The following is a 17553-nucleotide window of genomic DNA, read 5'->3' on the forward strand; positions in this document are numbered from 1 at the left end:
AAGCCAGGTGAGCAACACGACTACTACAAAGACAACAGTGGCTAGACCTGAGGTCAGGATGCCTGGGTTCTAGTCCTAGAATGGTAGCTTTGGCCGAGTCACTTCCCCTCTTTCTTTTCCCCTTCTGTGAAAGGGGTCATACTTACCTTTGCATAGTGCTGAAATCCTTGGCTTAAAGAATGGGAGTCTGGCTCTGTCACTTCCTCTCCACCTCAAGCTTTCCATCTGAAAAACTGGCAGTGTTTGGCTGCCTGTCTCACAGGGGTGCTGGGAGGATTAATGGCTGTAAAGTGCTTTGAAGATCAGTGCGAAGTATAATTCTAGCATTGCAGTGTCCAGGGCAGTGAAATCCTCATGCTGTGCTAATGGCAGTGAGCAGGCTGAGGAACTGCCTGTATGTGTATACATAAGGTATGGTCCTTGAGAGACGACTGCTGATTGGTTAGCAAGCATTGAAAGGGTCCCTGGTCAGCTTAGCCCCCTTCACGCTATCCTTGGGTAGGGGGGGTAAAGGGGAGACTTTTTTTAAAGAATCCTCCCCCAGCCCTTTACCTGGGAAAACCCACAAAACAAACCTCTGGAGTTCAGATGCAAAATGGCATGAGTCCCTCTTCTCTGGCACTGAAATTGCCAAGGGCTCCTGTGTCTGGCCCGCAGTTTCCATTCCCATGGGAATGGACTTTGAATCTCCACCGACAGCTTGTCTTTTAAAGCACCTTCTTTTGAAATAATTGTTTTAAAAGCACCTCACCCTGATTTCAGTGCTCTGTCTGTTACCATGGGAACAGGAAGAGTAGCTGGGAACAGAGTTGTAAGAACTTGGTTATGTAAATCCCTCTGCAATGTTCTTAGGCAAGATACAATCTGTATCTGGAAAGGGGGAGCAAATACCGTCTGTAGGGTAACTGACTTGGAACAGGGATGCACTGTACCAGCGCTTACTCTGCAGAGTAGAGTTGTTTGCATCAGGGAATTTCAGGTTCCAGATGAGGTCTCTTTAAAATCATCTGTTTACTGGCTTTTGTCCTGCCGAACTCCGGTGGAACTCAGCAGATCTCAGTATCTCCCCTGTTTGGAGCCTGACAGTTTAACTCTTGGTTTTAAAGCTGGCCACTGGCAACTTTCATCCTTGCGGGCAGTACCTGGGCAGCCCCCTACCTGAGAGCCTCCTGATGTTGCGGTTCCCTTGAGCCTAGGAATGAGAGCAGGCTGGAATCTCATGCATAGCTGCACAGGGAGGACCCACGCTTACGTTCATCCTGAGCATATCTTATGGCAAAGCCTAGTCCACTCCAAAGTTTCTCTTTGGCAATGCTGACTCTTAACGTGCAGAGTGCCCCTTACTTACACTGACCTAAGGGTGCAGGTTGGTTCTGTCTCCATGATTGTGGGGAAGGTTGGGGGAGTCTGCACCACCCCATTAACCCCTGTTGTTGGTGATGTCTAGGCAAAGGCTGCGCATCCCTTCTGCGCATGGAGCCCTTTGTCTGTGCTCAGTGCCGCACTGACTTCACCCCGCACTGGAAGCAGGAGAAGAACGGAAAGATCCTGTGCGAGCAGTGCATGACCTCCAATCAGAAGAAAGCGCTGAAGGCAGAGCACACCAACCGGCTGAAGAACGCCTTTGTGAAAGCCTTGCAGCAGGAGCAGGCAAGTTCCATCCTGACATCCCAACCTGCTGGAGACACAGGCGTCCTTCAGCTCCAGTCCTGCTTCCAATCTCTGCTTCTCCCTTCCCCAGCAGCACATGGGTTTGCCATGCGTGCAGAGGCAATCTGTGTTCCCTTTCCTCCACGCAGTCTTGTGACCAGTTCCTGGAGGGGTGCCCTGTGTCAGTACAGTACTTAGTTTTAAAAAAAGCCGGTGCGAGGTATCTAAAAATACCCTCTCCCGCAGTGAACGGAGTATTTCCTGAGGCCCGTTACTCCATTTCCTTTGTGTACGGTCTCCCAATGGCTTTATAACTCGCTTGCCACACTGGCAGTGGGAGGCAAAGTGGGCTGGGAACTGGGAGTCAGGGTTACTGGCTTCTGTTCCCAGTTCTGCCACTGCCTTCCTGTAATACTGGAGAAGTTGCTTAGCCCCTCAGTACCTGTTTGCTCAGCTGTCACATAGGGACATTTGCCTACCTCCACACTTGGTGTTTGCAGAGTGCTTTGAGACCGTGCCGGGCCACAGGAGTGATTCCGGCTGAACATCATGGGGGCCTGGAGCAGGATTCATCTTTCCACTTGTGGCTGGCAGCATTATAGATGCAGTATACTTAGCTGCTGCTGTCATTGCTGGGAAGCTCTGTGCTCCCCCCAGAGCAGCTAGGTGGGGAGCAGTGTTGGGCAGCTCTGAATGAAGTCTTGCCAACTCCCTTTTTAGATGAATGGTGACCACAGTGTGGGGGTTAGAGCTTAGGGGCGGGAGCTGAGAACAAGGGCAGGGGGAGAAGCTGCCCTGATGTCAGGGAGACTCTAAGTTCTTCCTCCTTCCCTTAGCACTTGGGGCAAGGTGAACAGACTTCAGTCAACTGAGGTCCATGAGGGAAGTGGCCTGTGGCCCAGCTCGTGGCCCAGGGAATGTGTAATTCAGCAATGGACAAACTGCCAGCTACTTCTGAGCTGCTGCATTTGGTCACTCTGTGCCTTCCGAAAGCTCCCCCTGAGGGCGGTAGCTTCCCAGCCCCTGTGGAGGCCAGTGGGAATTGGGCACTCCTTGAAAAGCTCCCCTAAAGTCCAGTGTGTCTCTAATGGGCTGCCCTGACCCACATCCTCTGGTCTGCCCAGATCCACCGGGATGGCTTATCTGTGACTCCAGCCCTGTGGGGTGGGAATGCTGGAATACTGGGAACATCCCCTGATGCTGCTGCTCTGCTGGCCTGGCCCTTGCAAGCCACCTCCTTTGCAAGGACTCCAACTAGCCCCTTTGTCCTGGTCCAGGCTGGGGGGTGTAGGTTAAGATGCCCCCTCTAGTGCTAGTCTGGTCTGCTCTCACACGTCTGGCAATCCACACTGCGGACTAAACTGAGAGGCCCTTTGCTCTGGGTAGAGCTGATTAGATGTCCTTGTGTATCGCTGTTGGTACGCAAGGCATTTTCCAGACATAGACGGACAGTTTACAATCTCCGGCAAACATCAGACCCTGGGCAATGATTCAGGCAGAGGGGTGTTGGGAGCAATGGGAGGAAGAGGGGGGTCAGTGAGGGCTCCACAGTAACTAAATCACATGCAGCTTGCATGTAGAAAGGAGCCTAAATGCTCCTCTTGCTTTGAGGGCAGAAGGATCCCAAGGCTGGCTTTCCCTGGCACTTCTTCTACCCCCTCCCCAGCCCCCCAGCATAGGCAGCGGGTTTAATTGGGACTCTCTCTGCCATACACTGACCTTGCTGCCCATAAGGGCCCCAGAGAAGGAATTGTTCCTGCGTATCACCGACAATAGCCACTGGGGTAAATACTCCTAAATTGGCCCCTTGTTTGTGGCTCTAAAATGCCTCTGCTTCCTGCAGGAAATTGAGCAGAGGCTACAGCAGCAGGCAGCCTTATCTCCCACTGCAGCTCCTGCCGTGTCCAGTGTCGGCAAACAGGAGACCATCATGAGGCACCACACACTCCGACAGGTGAGCAGCTCCGGCGGTGTGAGACCGCCAGCCTCTTGGTGGCCATGGCAGGGGAGGGGTTAGCCCTTTCAGTTGGTGGAATGTATTGTCTGGATGGCCAGAGCCCACGCCGATGCAGCTGGGGTGCTGAGTCTCTGCAGTGCTGTGTGAGACCAGAGGCAGCAGCCAGCCTGCCTTGAGACTTACCCTGTCGCCTCCAAGCAGCTCCTTGTAACAGCGGGGGGCCGTTTCTCATCCATCCCTTGTACTTTGTGGGCCCTTTCCCTCTCAATATTATCATCCCTTTGTAATTCTTCCCCCGTCCACATGCTGTGGTAGTCAGACTTACTGCAGTGAGCCTGAGTCTGGGTGGCACCTGGTCTATAAGCAGAGATGATGGGGACAGCTTCCTGAGCTGCCTGCCCTGCTATGCTCCCCTGGCACCTCAGTGCCATCTGCCAGGAAGGCGTATAACCCCCTTTCAGTCGCCTGCCCTGTCACTCCCAGATCAGCCAGCAGGGGGAGCAGGCACCGGAGTGAGCTCTCAGCCTGGTAAGGCTGCCTAAGGCCTGAAATCAATCACTGGCAAGCACTGGGCTTTCAGGATGGTGGACGCAGGCAGAGAGCAGTCCCTCCCCTCGTCTCTGGCTGCTGCCCACTTGCTATTTCCACTAGCACCTACTGCCAGACGGTCAATGACCTGTCAAGGCTGGTCACCATTTTGCTCTGACACTGGTCTGGGACCTTCCTGCCTTTCATTCCAACAGAGATGGGAGCTCTGAATACATCACCTGTCCCTGTCTGGTGAAACCAAAGCTGCCTGACTTTCCCATGCCGGAGCTGGGCTTTGGGTCAGGATGTGTGTGTTGGTACGTGTGGATTATGGCCAGAGCCCTTCGTGGCCCTTGCTCTTTCACTGGTGCTGCTTCTGGAAAAGGTGGGGTGTGTGTGTACTGCTCACTTTCCACTTGTTTGCTCTCTCTGCCCGCAGGCTTCACAGCCCCAGAGCACTCTGCAGCGTGGCATCCCCACCTCTGCCCGCTCGATGCTGTCCAACTTCGCTCAGGCGCCACAGCTGTCTGTTGCGGGTGGTCTCCTCGGTATGCCAGGTAATGTCAAACGTTGGTCTGCGGAATGGGAAGGGGAGGCCGGGCTGCGGATTAGACTAAGACCCTTAACCACGTTGTCAGAGGCTGGAAGTCCTCTACTCAGAGCATGGCCAGTGGCCTGAGTGGAGGAGCTCGCTGTACTGACGGGGACCTGCTCCGGGGCCAGGAGCTTGCACTTCTCAGTTCCTCCATCTCTAAACAGATAATTCCACTGACCTGAGGGTCATTGGGAGGCCAGGTTCATGTCTGTCACGTGCATGGAAGTTGGAGACCCTGCACAGGTGCTAATATTGCCCGGCTGGCTGCTCAGTGCTCTGACAAACACGAGAGAGCCCATCACAGCTCGTGTGTCCTTCTGGGACAGTAGCTTTGTATTATAAGGCTAGGCCTGTGTTTTCATTGATTCTGTAACCAAATGGCCTTTAAAACAAATGGCAGGGGGTCAGTTGTACTAATTACCGTTGAGTGTAATGATGATCGGTCAACGACAAGAGAGACCTTGTAGAACCGTCATTTGTTCCTGGCACACACTTGCTCCTGACTTGGTGCATGCTCCCAAAGGAAGGCGTGGAAGCCTTGTGGCTTGACAGGATGCTGGCTCGTGCAGGGGACAGACCTGTACTGCGTGGGTGGGGCGTGGAGCCTTCTCTTTCAGGGAGTGGCAGTAAGAGTCGATGGCTTGAGTTCCATTAGGCTGGCCCCCTCTGCGCTCTCTAGGGTGGGGTGGTTTTGGGTGTGTCACGTGTGTTACAGGAGTAATTGTCCCCACTTGCTTTTCTCTCCCCTCTAGGTGTTAACATTGCATACCTGAATGCTGGGATTGGAGGCCACAAAGCATCAAGCTTGGCAGACCGGCAGCGGGAATACCTTTTAGATATGATCCCACCCCGGTCTATATCGCAGTCCATCAGCGGACAGAAATAACGCCTATTGACCCTTCCCCCCCCGCCCCCACTTCTGTCGCATGCAGTGCCTGTACTGGTGCCTACGATACACGGGGAAAAGACACAAAAAACATTTCAAAACTTCAGCGACCTGTCCTTTCCCAAACCTTAACTCTTCTCTTTGGTTTTCTATAGCAGTGAGGTCATTCCCCTTGCCCGAGGTCAGGACAATTGTCTGCTTGAAATCAGCACTATACATGTGTTAATGCTCGTTTTATGCTATTTTTTGTAATGACAAAGCATAGAATTTTTAATTGTTTTATTTTTCCTTCTGCTAAATGGATGGTTAAACTTTTTTCCTTTCCAGAGATTTTTTTTTAAGAGCATCCACTCTACTCCAAGTGACCATTTGTACAGGGTGGTCAGTGCTGACTCGAGGGGAAGAGGGGGGAGAGGTGGCCGTGTGCTGGCGTTTGGACAGCTGTTCTATGCACTTAGTAGGGCGAATTAAGACTTGCATTCTTTGAGTTGCTCACCAAAAGAGGTAAGGGACAGAAGTTCTGTGGATGCGTCCAACTGAATCTCGCTGGGGGGTTGGTCCGTAATAGCTTGGCCCACGTGCATATGTTAATGGCGCATGATGCCTTTCCCTGGAGGAAGGCAGCCCCGTGTGTGAAGGAGCTGTGTTTCAGTGCAGTGCACATGTGGCTGGATGCAGATCTCTGTGCTTGGCAGAGCAGTGCAAGGGATGGCAGGGCTGATGGGTTGTGCCAGGGAATCCCATCAGTTGTGCTAATGCAGCTGGGCTACCAGACTCCGTAATGCAGTGCAGCAGAAATGGAGCTGACCCGTGCTGCCACCCTGTGCGTGTTTCCGTCTCCCTGTAATTCTGATGCTCCCTGTTTAGAAGTTGAAGTTCTCTAAGGGACTGTGATGAACTACCAAAGGGCACAGTGGCCTCATGCCTTTTGAACCCGCCCCCATGCTGTTGTGCTCTCAAGAGCAGCTCCCTGTCATTGACGCCGTGAAGCTGTAAGCGTCCCAGCTGCCAGAGTGTTGCAGGGCACAGTGGACCAAGCTGTGGTAGGAGTTTGGATTGGATTGAGTTAGCAAACCCAAAGCAAGAGCAAGCTGAGAGTCGTTGTCTGCAGATCGCTCTATTTGCACTTACCGTTGCCTCAAGACACCCCCGCACCTGAACCCAGAAAGAGCAGAACCATCTCCTGGCAGCAGAGGGCGCCACCTCCTCGCTAGTACCCTGGAAAGAGGCCCAGCAGAACTGCAGTCTTGGGAGCAGGATGCTGGTGTGGAGCCTTCCCGCTTGCTGTTGATTGAATTATGTTAATGGGGGGAACCTCCTTGGTCAAACTGTTACAAAACAAAGTGAATATGCTTGATTTGCTGCTTCTGAAAAACCCTGCCCTCCTTGGACAGCGTTTCCTGATGGAACATTAATTGTGCAATGAAGTGCTAAGTCGCCACTCGCATGGAGTGTCATTGTCGGGGTGCCCGGCAGTACTTGCTGTTTGGGAAGAGGCACCCTTCTTTTCAGCATGACCCCGGGCTGTGTCACCACTGACGCTGGGGCTCCTGTCGGCTCTGTCCCTCCTGTCTCTGGGTGATAGCTGTGGCCGCAATAACTGAACTGCCATCGTCTGAATGGAGAGCTGCCGAGTGACCGAAGAAAGAGGTCTGATGCCTTTACTTTGAAAGCCAGCAGGATTTCTCCCAAAGAGGCACAACGCGCCTGCCCCTGTCTTTGGAGAGGAGGGTCTGTATCAGTGCAAGAGCTAGGCCCTCCCTACCTGCTCCGATTCCTGTGCAGAGTTCTCTCCCTCTCCCGATCATCTCAAAGTGGGGGGAGGGGGGGGCTGTGCTGGTACAACAGGCCCTTCCCCGCTCTTTGCTTCGGTGCACCCCACTCCCTCTATTCAGTGAGCACTTAATAAATGAGGGGCATGGATGCGTGCCTGGGGCCCTCCAGAGGTGAAGGATTTTTTTGGAAAGTAGTGGAACGCGCAGTGGCTTTTTTCTTTTGTTTTGTGGTTCACTGTTTAGCTGGCGTGGCACTCCTCTCCCACACCCACTGGGATGTTGATTATCAACCTGCTGTGCTTAGAGGGGAGCACTCTGACTAACTGTTTCTTCTCCTTTGATTAAAGCTGAGAAATTATCAGCCTGTTCTTCCTGCCCCCCCCCACCACCACCACTTGCCTCTTGACATGGAGTTGGCTTTGTCCTGCTGTCTCCTGCCCGCATTCCCCCAGTGGGTGTTACCGAGAGGTACGAGGTGGCCCAAGCAGATTGGCTGAGATTAACATTAAAAATGTGCAATACTTAATGAGTCCCTGCTGCTGGGGCCTGATGCACTAGTTAATTGTTGGAGAGCAAGTTAACAATAATGGTGCTAAGTGAAATTTCTTGGGAAGGGGATCAGGGTTCCCCAACCACCCCAGGTTGATTATTGCAGTGGTTGGTGAAAGAAAACATCCCTGTCACTTGCTTATAGATTTATTTCCGTCCTGCAGCCCGGGCCTCGCAGATCACCCTGTCTGACCCAGTGCAGTGAAGGCTGACCTGCTTCTGTTGCAGGCAGCATGGTCCGAGCATGGGTCCGGGAGCCAGGAACTCCCCAGTTCTACTCCCAGTTCTGTGGCCTTGGGTAAGTCACTTCACCTTCCTCTTTCCCCAGCTGTAGATTGGAGGTGATGCTTTCGTGCCTCACAAGGGGGTTGTGTGGGCTGCTGGGTGTCCATCAAGTGCTGGAGGTGCACAGTGTCTTTACTGAGACAGGTGAGGCCCTGCTCAGAGCCCTGCTGGCCCATCTGTTGCTGGCTGTGGCCTCGAGGTGCTCCTTCCCTTTGGCTGATGTCCTCTGTGAGCTGTTTTCAAGCCCTAGCCAGCAACAGGAGCCAGTCGTATTACTCGGCCCGCAGCTGTTTTCTGCTCATTGCCCAGTTCCCCTCTCTCTGTGGTTTCACACTCCTGCCGATCGGTTGCTGAATTGTAAAATCATTCATGAATCCCCCCTCTCCCCCAACTCTTGTCCTGGAAGTGTGTCTCCGCACATTGATGGGTTCTGTGGTGCTAAGGGGAGAGGGAACCATTAGCGGGGCGCTCTCCCTGCGTGCAGCCCCAGCTGTTCACGTGAAACAGAAATTCTCATCTCCAGCAGGACTGGGGGGCTGACCCTCTTCTCTGGGGTTTTGTTCCTTGGTTCTGTAAACACTTCCTGCAACAAGCAGGGTTCTTCCCACACTTCGTAGAGGGGTACCCCAAGTTAGAAAGCACAGAGCAAATGCTCCCTTTGGGCTCTGGGCTGGGTTCATTGGACAGCAATCCAGCAGCAGTTGGCAGGTGCCAGGTCATGTTGGTAAACCTGGGAGCACCAAAAACTGGGCACCTGCTTTGTGTTTCAATGCTGTTTCCATCCCCCAGTCATCGGAGCCCATCCTTCACTCCTGCTGCCCTGGGCACCTTACCCCTTCCACTGGGGAATCTCCTTGGCTTTGTCTCGTTAAATCCCCAGGGAATTTCTGTTGCCTAGACCCTTGCACTGCTGCTGGGGATGGTGGAGTGTCCAACTCTACAGACAGCAGTTTGGTTCATTGCAGTATTTGACGCCCCACCCTTCTGCCTGCTGATCTCTGTCGAAGGGGAATTAAGATGCTTGCTTTGTCTGTGATCTGCACAGGTTTAAAATTTTTTTGTCTTGACCACAGCGCGCGACCACTCCCAATCCCTGGTAAAGTGCCCCTCCCCCTTTATGGATGTGATGTATGGTAGAAAATCGTCTCTTTTTTTAGATACAGAAATAGGGATTTTTTTCCCCGCTTCGGTTAGCTTTTCTTTTACAGCTAGATGTAGAGCTGCTTGTGAACGCTTAGTGGGGTTTTATTTTTTGTTCCTCCAAAGGCATAACCCATCCCTCCCCCTTTCTTCTCTAACCCTCACCCACCTCCACTCACCCACCCTGACAAGATCTTAATTAGCTTATGATATTGCGGCCGAAATGTTATAACAAGGACTCATTCGTGTATATAAGCTATTTCTTGACACATTAAAAACAATTGTACATTGTGTAGAAAACAAAACAAAACAAAAAAACAGCCTCGCCATGGATATTGTGAAAGTTGTTACGTCCTTTTGTAGTGTGACCTTTTGTGTATGACCTGAAACGTGCAAAAGGGGTGGTTTCCGGCGGGTGGGTTAGGGAAGCAAAGTCAGATGGCTGCAGAGGGCGAAGATCCCAGGGGCTGGCGCTCTTGTCCGGGCGGGAACTGCTAGCCTGCAGAAATGCACTGGTGGCAATTGCCACCTCCCAAATCTGTGCCTTTCACACACACAAAGAAGGACCCTACAAGTTACCAGCACCCCCTAGTGCAGTGGAGGCAGGAAGTTTCTTCCCACAGCGTTAGGTTTACAGCTCGTGATGTCTCTCTAACCAGCAGTGGTGGGGCATTCCCGTGGGGAGCATCCGGATCTTGGGGAGTGGGATCGGGGTGGGGACAAGTATTATGAACTGTAATTGTATTTGCACTGTTTTTATTATTGCATTGGCATATATACAATATACATCTATAACAACCTGCGGTGTGCGGCTTCCTTCATGTTCTGTCTGCCAGAGCCTGTGCAGACGCTCAGCAGAGCCCAAAACAGGCAGGGACCCAGGATGAAATGATAGAGCTTCTCGGACCGGCTGCTGGGGAAGGGAGAAACATCTGTTCCCAGCAGCGATGACAATCCAAAGAGCTTGAGACGCGTGGTCTCCAGTACTGTGCGACTGTGGCTGCTCTCAGAACGGCTGCCCCAGGATTCCTGTGGTCGTTAGCCCCTCCTGGGGAGGGGCAGCGTAAGCAGTTGTTGGTCAGACATAAAGGTGCTGGCACTAGGTGCTGGTGTAACCCTTCCCTGGGTTCCGAGTCTCTTACCAATGCCTGTCCAGACTCTCTGTGTGCATCTGAGAGAGCAAACGGCACCTGTAAGATCCAGAGCCCTTGGGAGTCCCAGCTTCTCGTCTCCTCCTCCCTGCGGTCTAAGCCAGCTGACACCTACACTCCCTGCACACTCTTTGTAGTGCTCTGTGCAACTGACCTGCCTGAAGACTCCCGTTCACCCCAGCTGGGTGCGTTCCTCTTGGTGCAGCCTGGTGGGTCCTGCTCCAACCAGCCCAGGCTCAGAACCTGCTCGCCTACCCTTTGCCCTGCTGGAAAAACCCTCTCAGCACTTGCACCTGTTCTCAAATCCCCATGGAGTGAGCAGCATCGTGCTAAGGCTGCTGTAGCGTTCCCTTCAGCCTGGCAAAATGGGGGCCCGTAGAACATTGCAGAGTGGCCCATTGTGTGGTGTGTCTGCTCTGCAGGGCTTGGCAATGGCTTGTTCTCTCCAGTCTCCCTCACCTCTGCCTGCCAGTTCCTGGCTCCTCTGAAGCCTTCCACGTCCGCACATGCACCCACCTGCTTCTCCACAAGCATCCTGGTGTTGGCAGGTTCCCAGCTGATCAATGGCACTGGAACACCAAGGGACTGAGCCCCTTCCCAGAGTGGGTTCCTGGTACCAGCAGCAAAGGCTGCCCCAGCCGTCTGTGCATGACGGGGGGGGGGGGATTGAAATGGACTGGGCGGGGTGGGAAGCTACAGCCCCTCTCTGTTCTGGGAATGAGGAAGGGTGTGTTAGTGTCTCACTTCCATGCTTTCCCTCCCACAAACACCCCGAGCCCCTCCAGCTGTTCATGTGGCCAAGAGATTACACTGATGGAGGTGACTTGCTGGCTCAGAAATGGGCTAAGCAGCTCCATAGCAGACCCCGTTCCCTCAGGGTGCTGTGATAGGGACGGTCTGGGCATAGGGCTGCACCAGGGTGCTTTAGGAGGTCAGAGGCAATTCCAGTGCATTTAGCAGACTTCTGTTTGCAGCAGCTGTTTGCACTCTGTCACCAGCATGTGCAGCTCTGCTCTGGAAAGACTCCAGATCAGCAATTCTTGCTAAACTCATTCAGAAACTGGGAGCTGGGTCGTCGCCCTCCCCGTCCAGCGTGTTCTCGCTGTGTCTGCGCCCAGTTTGCATGGCTGAAACCAAGCGGGAGGTTGAGTTCTCCAGCCAGGCTGGAATCTGGCTCACTCTACCTAGCTGTGGCTAGCTCTGATGGAGGGAAAGGCAGTCAAGCTTTGCTCAGGAATGGGAGCGAGAGGCTCCCAGTTAGCAGGGCACTTCAGAGCAGAAACCGCCTCACCTTTCAGCATCTTCCCAGGGTTGGCCCAGATGTTGTGTCCCTTCCTGCAACCTCAAGTGTAGCCCAAATCTTCACAGGTGATTTTAGAGGCCCAACTGGAGCCTTTCAAAGGGGCCTGGCTTTTCCGGCAGCCCTTCCTGAAAGTCTACACCCCTTAAGGCATCTCAGACTGGGCACGCAAAATCGCTACCCACTTCTGCAAACCTTGTTCTGTAGCTACATCCAGTCTGGCTGCTCAGGGCCTGGAGTCACCGGCTTGAGTGCCCGACATCCCTGGAGGGGTGCTGCTGGATCCAACTTCTCAGCAGAGCCTTCCATCCCCCAAACAGTTTGTGCAAAGGCACTGGTACTGTGCTCTGCCCTGGTTCCTGACTGCACAGCACCTTCATCCTCACTGAGTGATGCCCCCAGAGCTTGGAGGGGAGAGAGCAGTCTGGGTGGATAGCAAGGGATACAGTATGACAAAGCGAGGGGATCCCAGCCTCACACCTGCAGCCTAGCTAATCGAGAGGTGAGGGGTGCGGGAAACCAGGCCTTTTGCACAATTTTAAGTTTTTTTTGCATTGTGTTTTGAAATCTGGTTTAAAAAAAAAAGCTGTTTAAATACTGCCAAGCGATTATGCAGTGACTGGTTAAAAATAATAAGCTAATTTTTGGAGAAAGGATTAAAAAAAACTTTGTAATATTTATCACTTGCAAGCTATGTTTAATAAAGAAAGGAATGATTTATAACTTTTTATGAGGCTGGTGCGTTGCATTTGGGGTTGGGTGGTGTCCCAGAGGGGGCGTGGGAGATCAGTTCTCACCTAGCAGCAGGGCCCCCTGTAACATGTCAATGCTCCTCTAGCTGATGGAAACACTTCCATAGGAATTTTTTCCTTCAGAAAACACTGATTCAAATCTATTTTCATGAACCATTCATCAGTTTTAGTGAGAAATGACAGAACTGTTTGTTTAAATTAAAATAAATATATATATATATAATTTATATTTGTGGGGGGCAGGCTCCTGCGGTAGCCGAACACGAGGAAGAGGAGGCAGAAGATGCAGGTCATGCTGATGTGGACTCTTCATCCCCATTTGGGATTAAACCATGTTTCAAAATCTTGCAATTTCCTGCCAGACAGCAATCCCCTTTCTGTGGCCTGCCTGCCTTTCCCTAGGAAATGTCTGCTTTGCACCAGTGATCAGAGCTTGGCTCATGTCCTGAAGCAGGAACATTTGGATCCTTGTTTGCTGTTCGACTGTTATAACTAGATATTCTTCTAGTTGGGTGATTCCCTTTATGCCTTTTTTAACAGCTGATCTCAATGACATGTTGCAATGAGTTCCAAAGGCTAATTGTGTGCCTTATGGAAATAGCAGGAGAGATGGAAAAGCCTTTTCAGGTTGCTTTTCCAAATTACCGCCACCCCCAGGACCAAGAGCCTCGTCTCCCGTGTTGACCCAGACCCCTGTGGGAGCATCCTGGACACATCTGAACATCTTTTCTCGCCTTCCTGTCTGTGAGGGGCCTTGAGCCGACCACTGAACCACCAACCTTTTAGCCAGGGCTGCCGCCAGGAGCCTAGGGGAGAATGGCACCCAAATGGAAGTGGCAGTGAAGAGTGCAGGGGTGGCCCCCTGGCCCTGCCCTCCCCGACATAACCATGGCCCTTGCTGCTGCCTGGCTGTTGGCTATAACTCCTGTGCCAGCCCTGCCCCAAATACTGGAGTTACTGTAGGGTTAAACCTGCCACTAGGCTTCCATGGGGGAGAAAAGGGCATGGACAGCTGAGCCAGGTGTCCCAGATCCTGCCCTCTCTGCTACTCCACTCCCCCTGCTCAGACACCTCCATCTTTCTCCTTTTACAGCTGGATTGTGCCACAGAGCTGGGGAGAGACCTACAACTGGCCTAACCATGCCACTGGGTTACTCAGGCTTGTGCTGGTAAAGACCTGTGCTGAAGGAGCCCTGTCCCGTCAGCCCAGGGCCATGATCCAGCACCGCAGGGCTGCAAAAGTTGGGTTGGGCTGAATTGAAACATTTAGGCTTTAACCCTTTGTTGTCTTTACTCCCTATAGCTGCGAAGACCACAGGAAGGGGCGTTCCCCTCCAGCGTGCTGCGGCTTAAACGCCCTGCACCAAAACACTCAGACAATTTCAAACAGTCTCTTTCAGAAAGCTGCGTGGAAGAATTTATCAGCTCTGCCCTGCTGCCATGTGGGTGTTTTCTCCCTTTCTGCAGTAGGGATCTATTACCGACCCCCCGATCAGGACGGTGATAGTGATTGGGAAATGCTCAGGGAGATGAGAGGCTATTAACATAAAAAACTCAATAACAATAATGGATAATTGAAATCCTCATTATTTCCCTATTGACTGAGTCCATGTCACCTCAGCGTGGGATGCAGAGAGAGAGTTTTTTGACACCTTAAATGGCTGCTTCTTGGAGCAGCTGGTCCTGGAACCACCAGAGGAGAGGCAATTCTTGATTTAGTCCTAAGTGGAGCACAGGATCTGGTCCAAGAGGTGAATCTAGCTGGACCGCTCTGTAATAGTAACCATCCTATAATTAAATTTAACATCCCTGTGGCAGGAAAAACACCACAGCAGCCACCACTGTAGCATTTAACCTCAGAAAGGGGAACTACACCGAAATGAGGAGTTAGTGAAACAGACATTAAAGGGTCCAGCGCCAAACGTGGAACCTTTGCAAGCTGCCTGGAAACTTTTTAAAGACACCCTAATAGAGGGTCAACTTAAATGTATCCCCCAAATTAAAAAACCGAGAGAACCAAAAAGAGCCAGTGGGGCTGAACAACAAAGTAAAAGAAACAGTGAGAGGCAAAAAGGCATCCTTTAAAGAGTAGAAGTTTAAATCATAGGGAGGAAAATAGAAAGGAGCATAAACAGTGGCAAATGAAGTGTAAAAATACAGTTCGGAAGGCCAAAAAAGAATTTGAGGAACAGTTAGCCAAAGACTTTTAAAGTAACTTTTTTTTAAAAAATCACAAAGTACATCAGAAGCAGGAAGCTGCTAAACAACCCGTGGGCCCACTGGATGATGGAGGTGCTAAAGGAGCATTCAAGGATGATAAGGCCATAGTGGAGAAACTACATGAATTCTTTGCATCAGTCTTCACAGCTGAGGATGTGAGGGAGATTCCCAAACCTGAGCCATTCTTTTTAGGAGACAGATCTGAGGAACTGTCCCAGATTGAGGTGTCACTAGAGATTTTGCAGCAAATTGATAAATTAAACAGCAATAAGTCATCAGGACCAGATGGTATCACCCAAGAGTTCTGAAGGAACTCACTGTGAAATTCCAGCACTAATCAGCTTCTGTACCAGATGACTGGAGGATAGCTAATGTGATGCCAATTTTTAAAAAGCGTTCCAGAGGTGATCCTGGCAATTACAGGCCTGTACACCTGACTTCAGTACCGGGCCAACTGCTTGAAACTATAATCAAGAACACTATTGTCAGACACATAGATTAACATAATTTGTTGAGGAAGAGTCAACATGGTTTTAGTAAAGGGAAATCATACCTCACCAATCTACTAGAATTATTTGAGGGAGTCAACAAGCATGTGGTCCAAGGGGATCTCGTGGATATAGTGGACTTAGATTTTCAGAGAGCCTTGGACAAGGTCCCTCACCAAAGGCTCTTAAGCAAAGTAAGCTGCCATGAGATAAGAGGGAGGGTCCTTTCATGGACTGGTAACTTGCTGAAAGACAGGAACCCAAGGGTAGGTATAAATGATCAGTTTTCAGACTGGAGAGAGGTAAATAGTAGTGTCCCCTAGGGGTCTGTGCTGGGCCCAGTCCTATTCACCATTCATAAATGATCGGGGGAAAAGGGGTGAACAGTGAGGTGGCAAAATTTGCAGATGATACAAAATTACTAAAGATAGTTAAGACCTGGGCAGACTCCGAAGAGTACAAAAGGATCTCTCAAAAGAGGGTGACTGGGCAACAAAATGGCAGATGAAATTTAATGTTGATAAATGCAAAGCATAATCCCCTATAAAATGGGGTCTAAATTAGCGGTGACCACTCAAGAAAGAGATCTTGGCATCATTGTGGAGAGTTCTCTGAAAACATCCACTCAATGTGCAGCGGCAGTCAAAAAAGTGAACAGAATGCTGGGAATCATTAAGAAAGGGATAGACAATACGACAGAAAATACCATGTTGCTGGGAATCATTAAGAAAGGGATAGACAATACGACAGAAAATACCATGTTGCCTCTATATAAATCCATTGTATGTCTACATCTTGAATACTGCATGCAGATGTGGTTGCCCCATCTCAAAACAGATATATTGGAATAGGAAAAGGTTCAGAAAAGGGCAAAAAAAATTAAGAGTATGGAATGGCTTCTGTATGAGGAGAGATTAATAAAATTGGGACTTTCCAGCTTGGAAGAGAGATGGCTAAGGGGAGCTATGATAGAGGTCTATAAGCTCATGACTGGTGTAGAGAAAGTGGCTAAAGAAAGGTTGTTTACTACTTCTCATGACACAACAATTGGATAGCTCAGCGGTTTGAGCATTGGTCTGCTAAACCCAGGGTTGTGAGTTCAATCCTTGAGGGGGCTATTTGGGGATCTGGGGCAAAAATTGGGGCTTGGTCCTGCTTTGAGCAGGGGCTTGGACTAGATGACCTCCTGAGGTCCCATCCACCCCTGATTGTCTATGATTCTAAGAACTAGGGGTCACCAAATGAAATGAATAGGCAGCAGGTTTAAAACAAACAAAAGGAAGTATTTCTTCACACAGCACACAGTCAACCTGGGGAACTTCTTGCCTGAAGATATTGTGAAAGCCAAGACCATAACAGGGTTTGAAAAAGAACTAGATCAGTTCATGGAGGACAGGTCCATCGATGGCTGTTAGCCAGGATGGGCAGGGATAGTGTCCCTAGCTGCTGTTTGCCAGAAGCTGGGAATGGGTGACAGGATGGATCCTGTGATGATTTCCTGTTCTGTTCGCTCCCTCTGGAACACCTGGCATTGGCCACTGTTGGAAGACAGGACACTGGGCTCGATGGACCTTTTGTCTGACCCAGGAGGGCCGTTCTTATCTACCTAGCCTGCCCCGGGGCGTGGCCTTCCATAACTGCGCTGGGCTCCTACTACTACAGAGAATCCAAGCCCCTCCGCCCCCAGCCAGCGGGAAATGAGGCAGGAGGGAGGGAAGGAAGGCCAGCTCCTTTCTACCCCATGTGTACCCCCAGGCTCTTGGGTGAGGTGGTGAAGAGGCAAGGGGCTGGTTAGCTCTGGATCAGGGCCAGCCCCAACTGCAATAGAAAAATGGACTCCTTGCCGGCAGGGGTACATGCCCAGGGCGTCAGCCCCTACATTTAGGACCAGGGCATAGCTCCTGCTGCAGCTGGGTCCTGAGTCATGGGCCTGGGGCCCAGCTCCCCCAGGGGGTTCTTGCCCAGTCCCTGGGGCTAGATGGCCCCAGTAGCCCTGCATATGGGGCTGCAGGGGAGAACCCAGTTCCTGGCCATGAGTGCAGGCAGCCCAAACCTTCCAGAGGCTCTGTGGGTCAGCCAGGGGGTGTCTGTCCTGCCTGGGGGAATTGAGGGGTGGGGGAACAAGCACCTGGATTTTGCTCTTGGCCTTTCAGCAGGTGCCCCACTTACCTGCAGGGAGGGTCCTGGGCTTCCCCCTGCTGACCTGAGCAGGAAGTTAGGGGCTGCTTCTGATGGCAGCTGGGTGGGACTGTGCCTCCCCCTTGCCCCTGGGGGAGG

At 51.5% G+C, this 17553-nt stretch overlaps 2 protein-coding genes across 5 annotated transcripts in view; one reads left to right on the forward strand and one right to left on the reverse strand.

Annotated features, from left to right (window-relative positions):
* Positions 1-10163, forward strand: part of GATAD2B (GATA zinc finger domain containing 2B) — an 80437-nt gene extending 70274 nt beyond the window's left edge. For all 4 annotated transcript variants that reach the window (XM_073322403.1, XM_073322407.1, XM_073322406.1 and 1 more), the window contains 4 exons: positions 1448-1650; positions 3494-3604; positions 4575-4692; positions 5483-10163. In XM_073322403.1, coding sequence (XP_073178504.1) covers positions 1448-1650; positions 3494-3604; positions 4575-4692; positions 5483-5616 — 566 coding nt within the window. In that variant the 3' untranslated portion in view covers positions 5617-10163. The remainder of the gene's footprint in view (positions 1-1447; positions 1651-3493; positions 3605-4574; positions 4693-5482) is intronic.
* Positions 1-17553, reverse strand: part of UBAP2L (ubiquitin associated protein 2 like) — a 397837-nt gene that overhangs the window by 341472 nt on the left and 38812 nt on the right. The window lies entirely within an intron of this gene.

This window comes from Lepidochelys kempii, chromosome 24 (assembly GCF_965140265.1).
Source record: "Lepidochelys kempii isolate rLepKem1 chromosome 24, rLepKem1.hap2, whole genome shotgun sequence".
In the NCBI taxonomy this organism is placed as follows: domain Eukaryota; kingdom Metazoa; phylum Chordata; order Testudines; family Cheloniidae; genus Lepidochelys; species Lepidochelys kempii.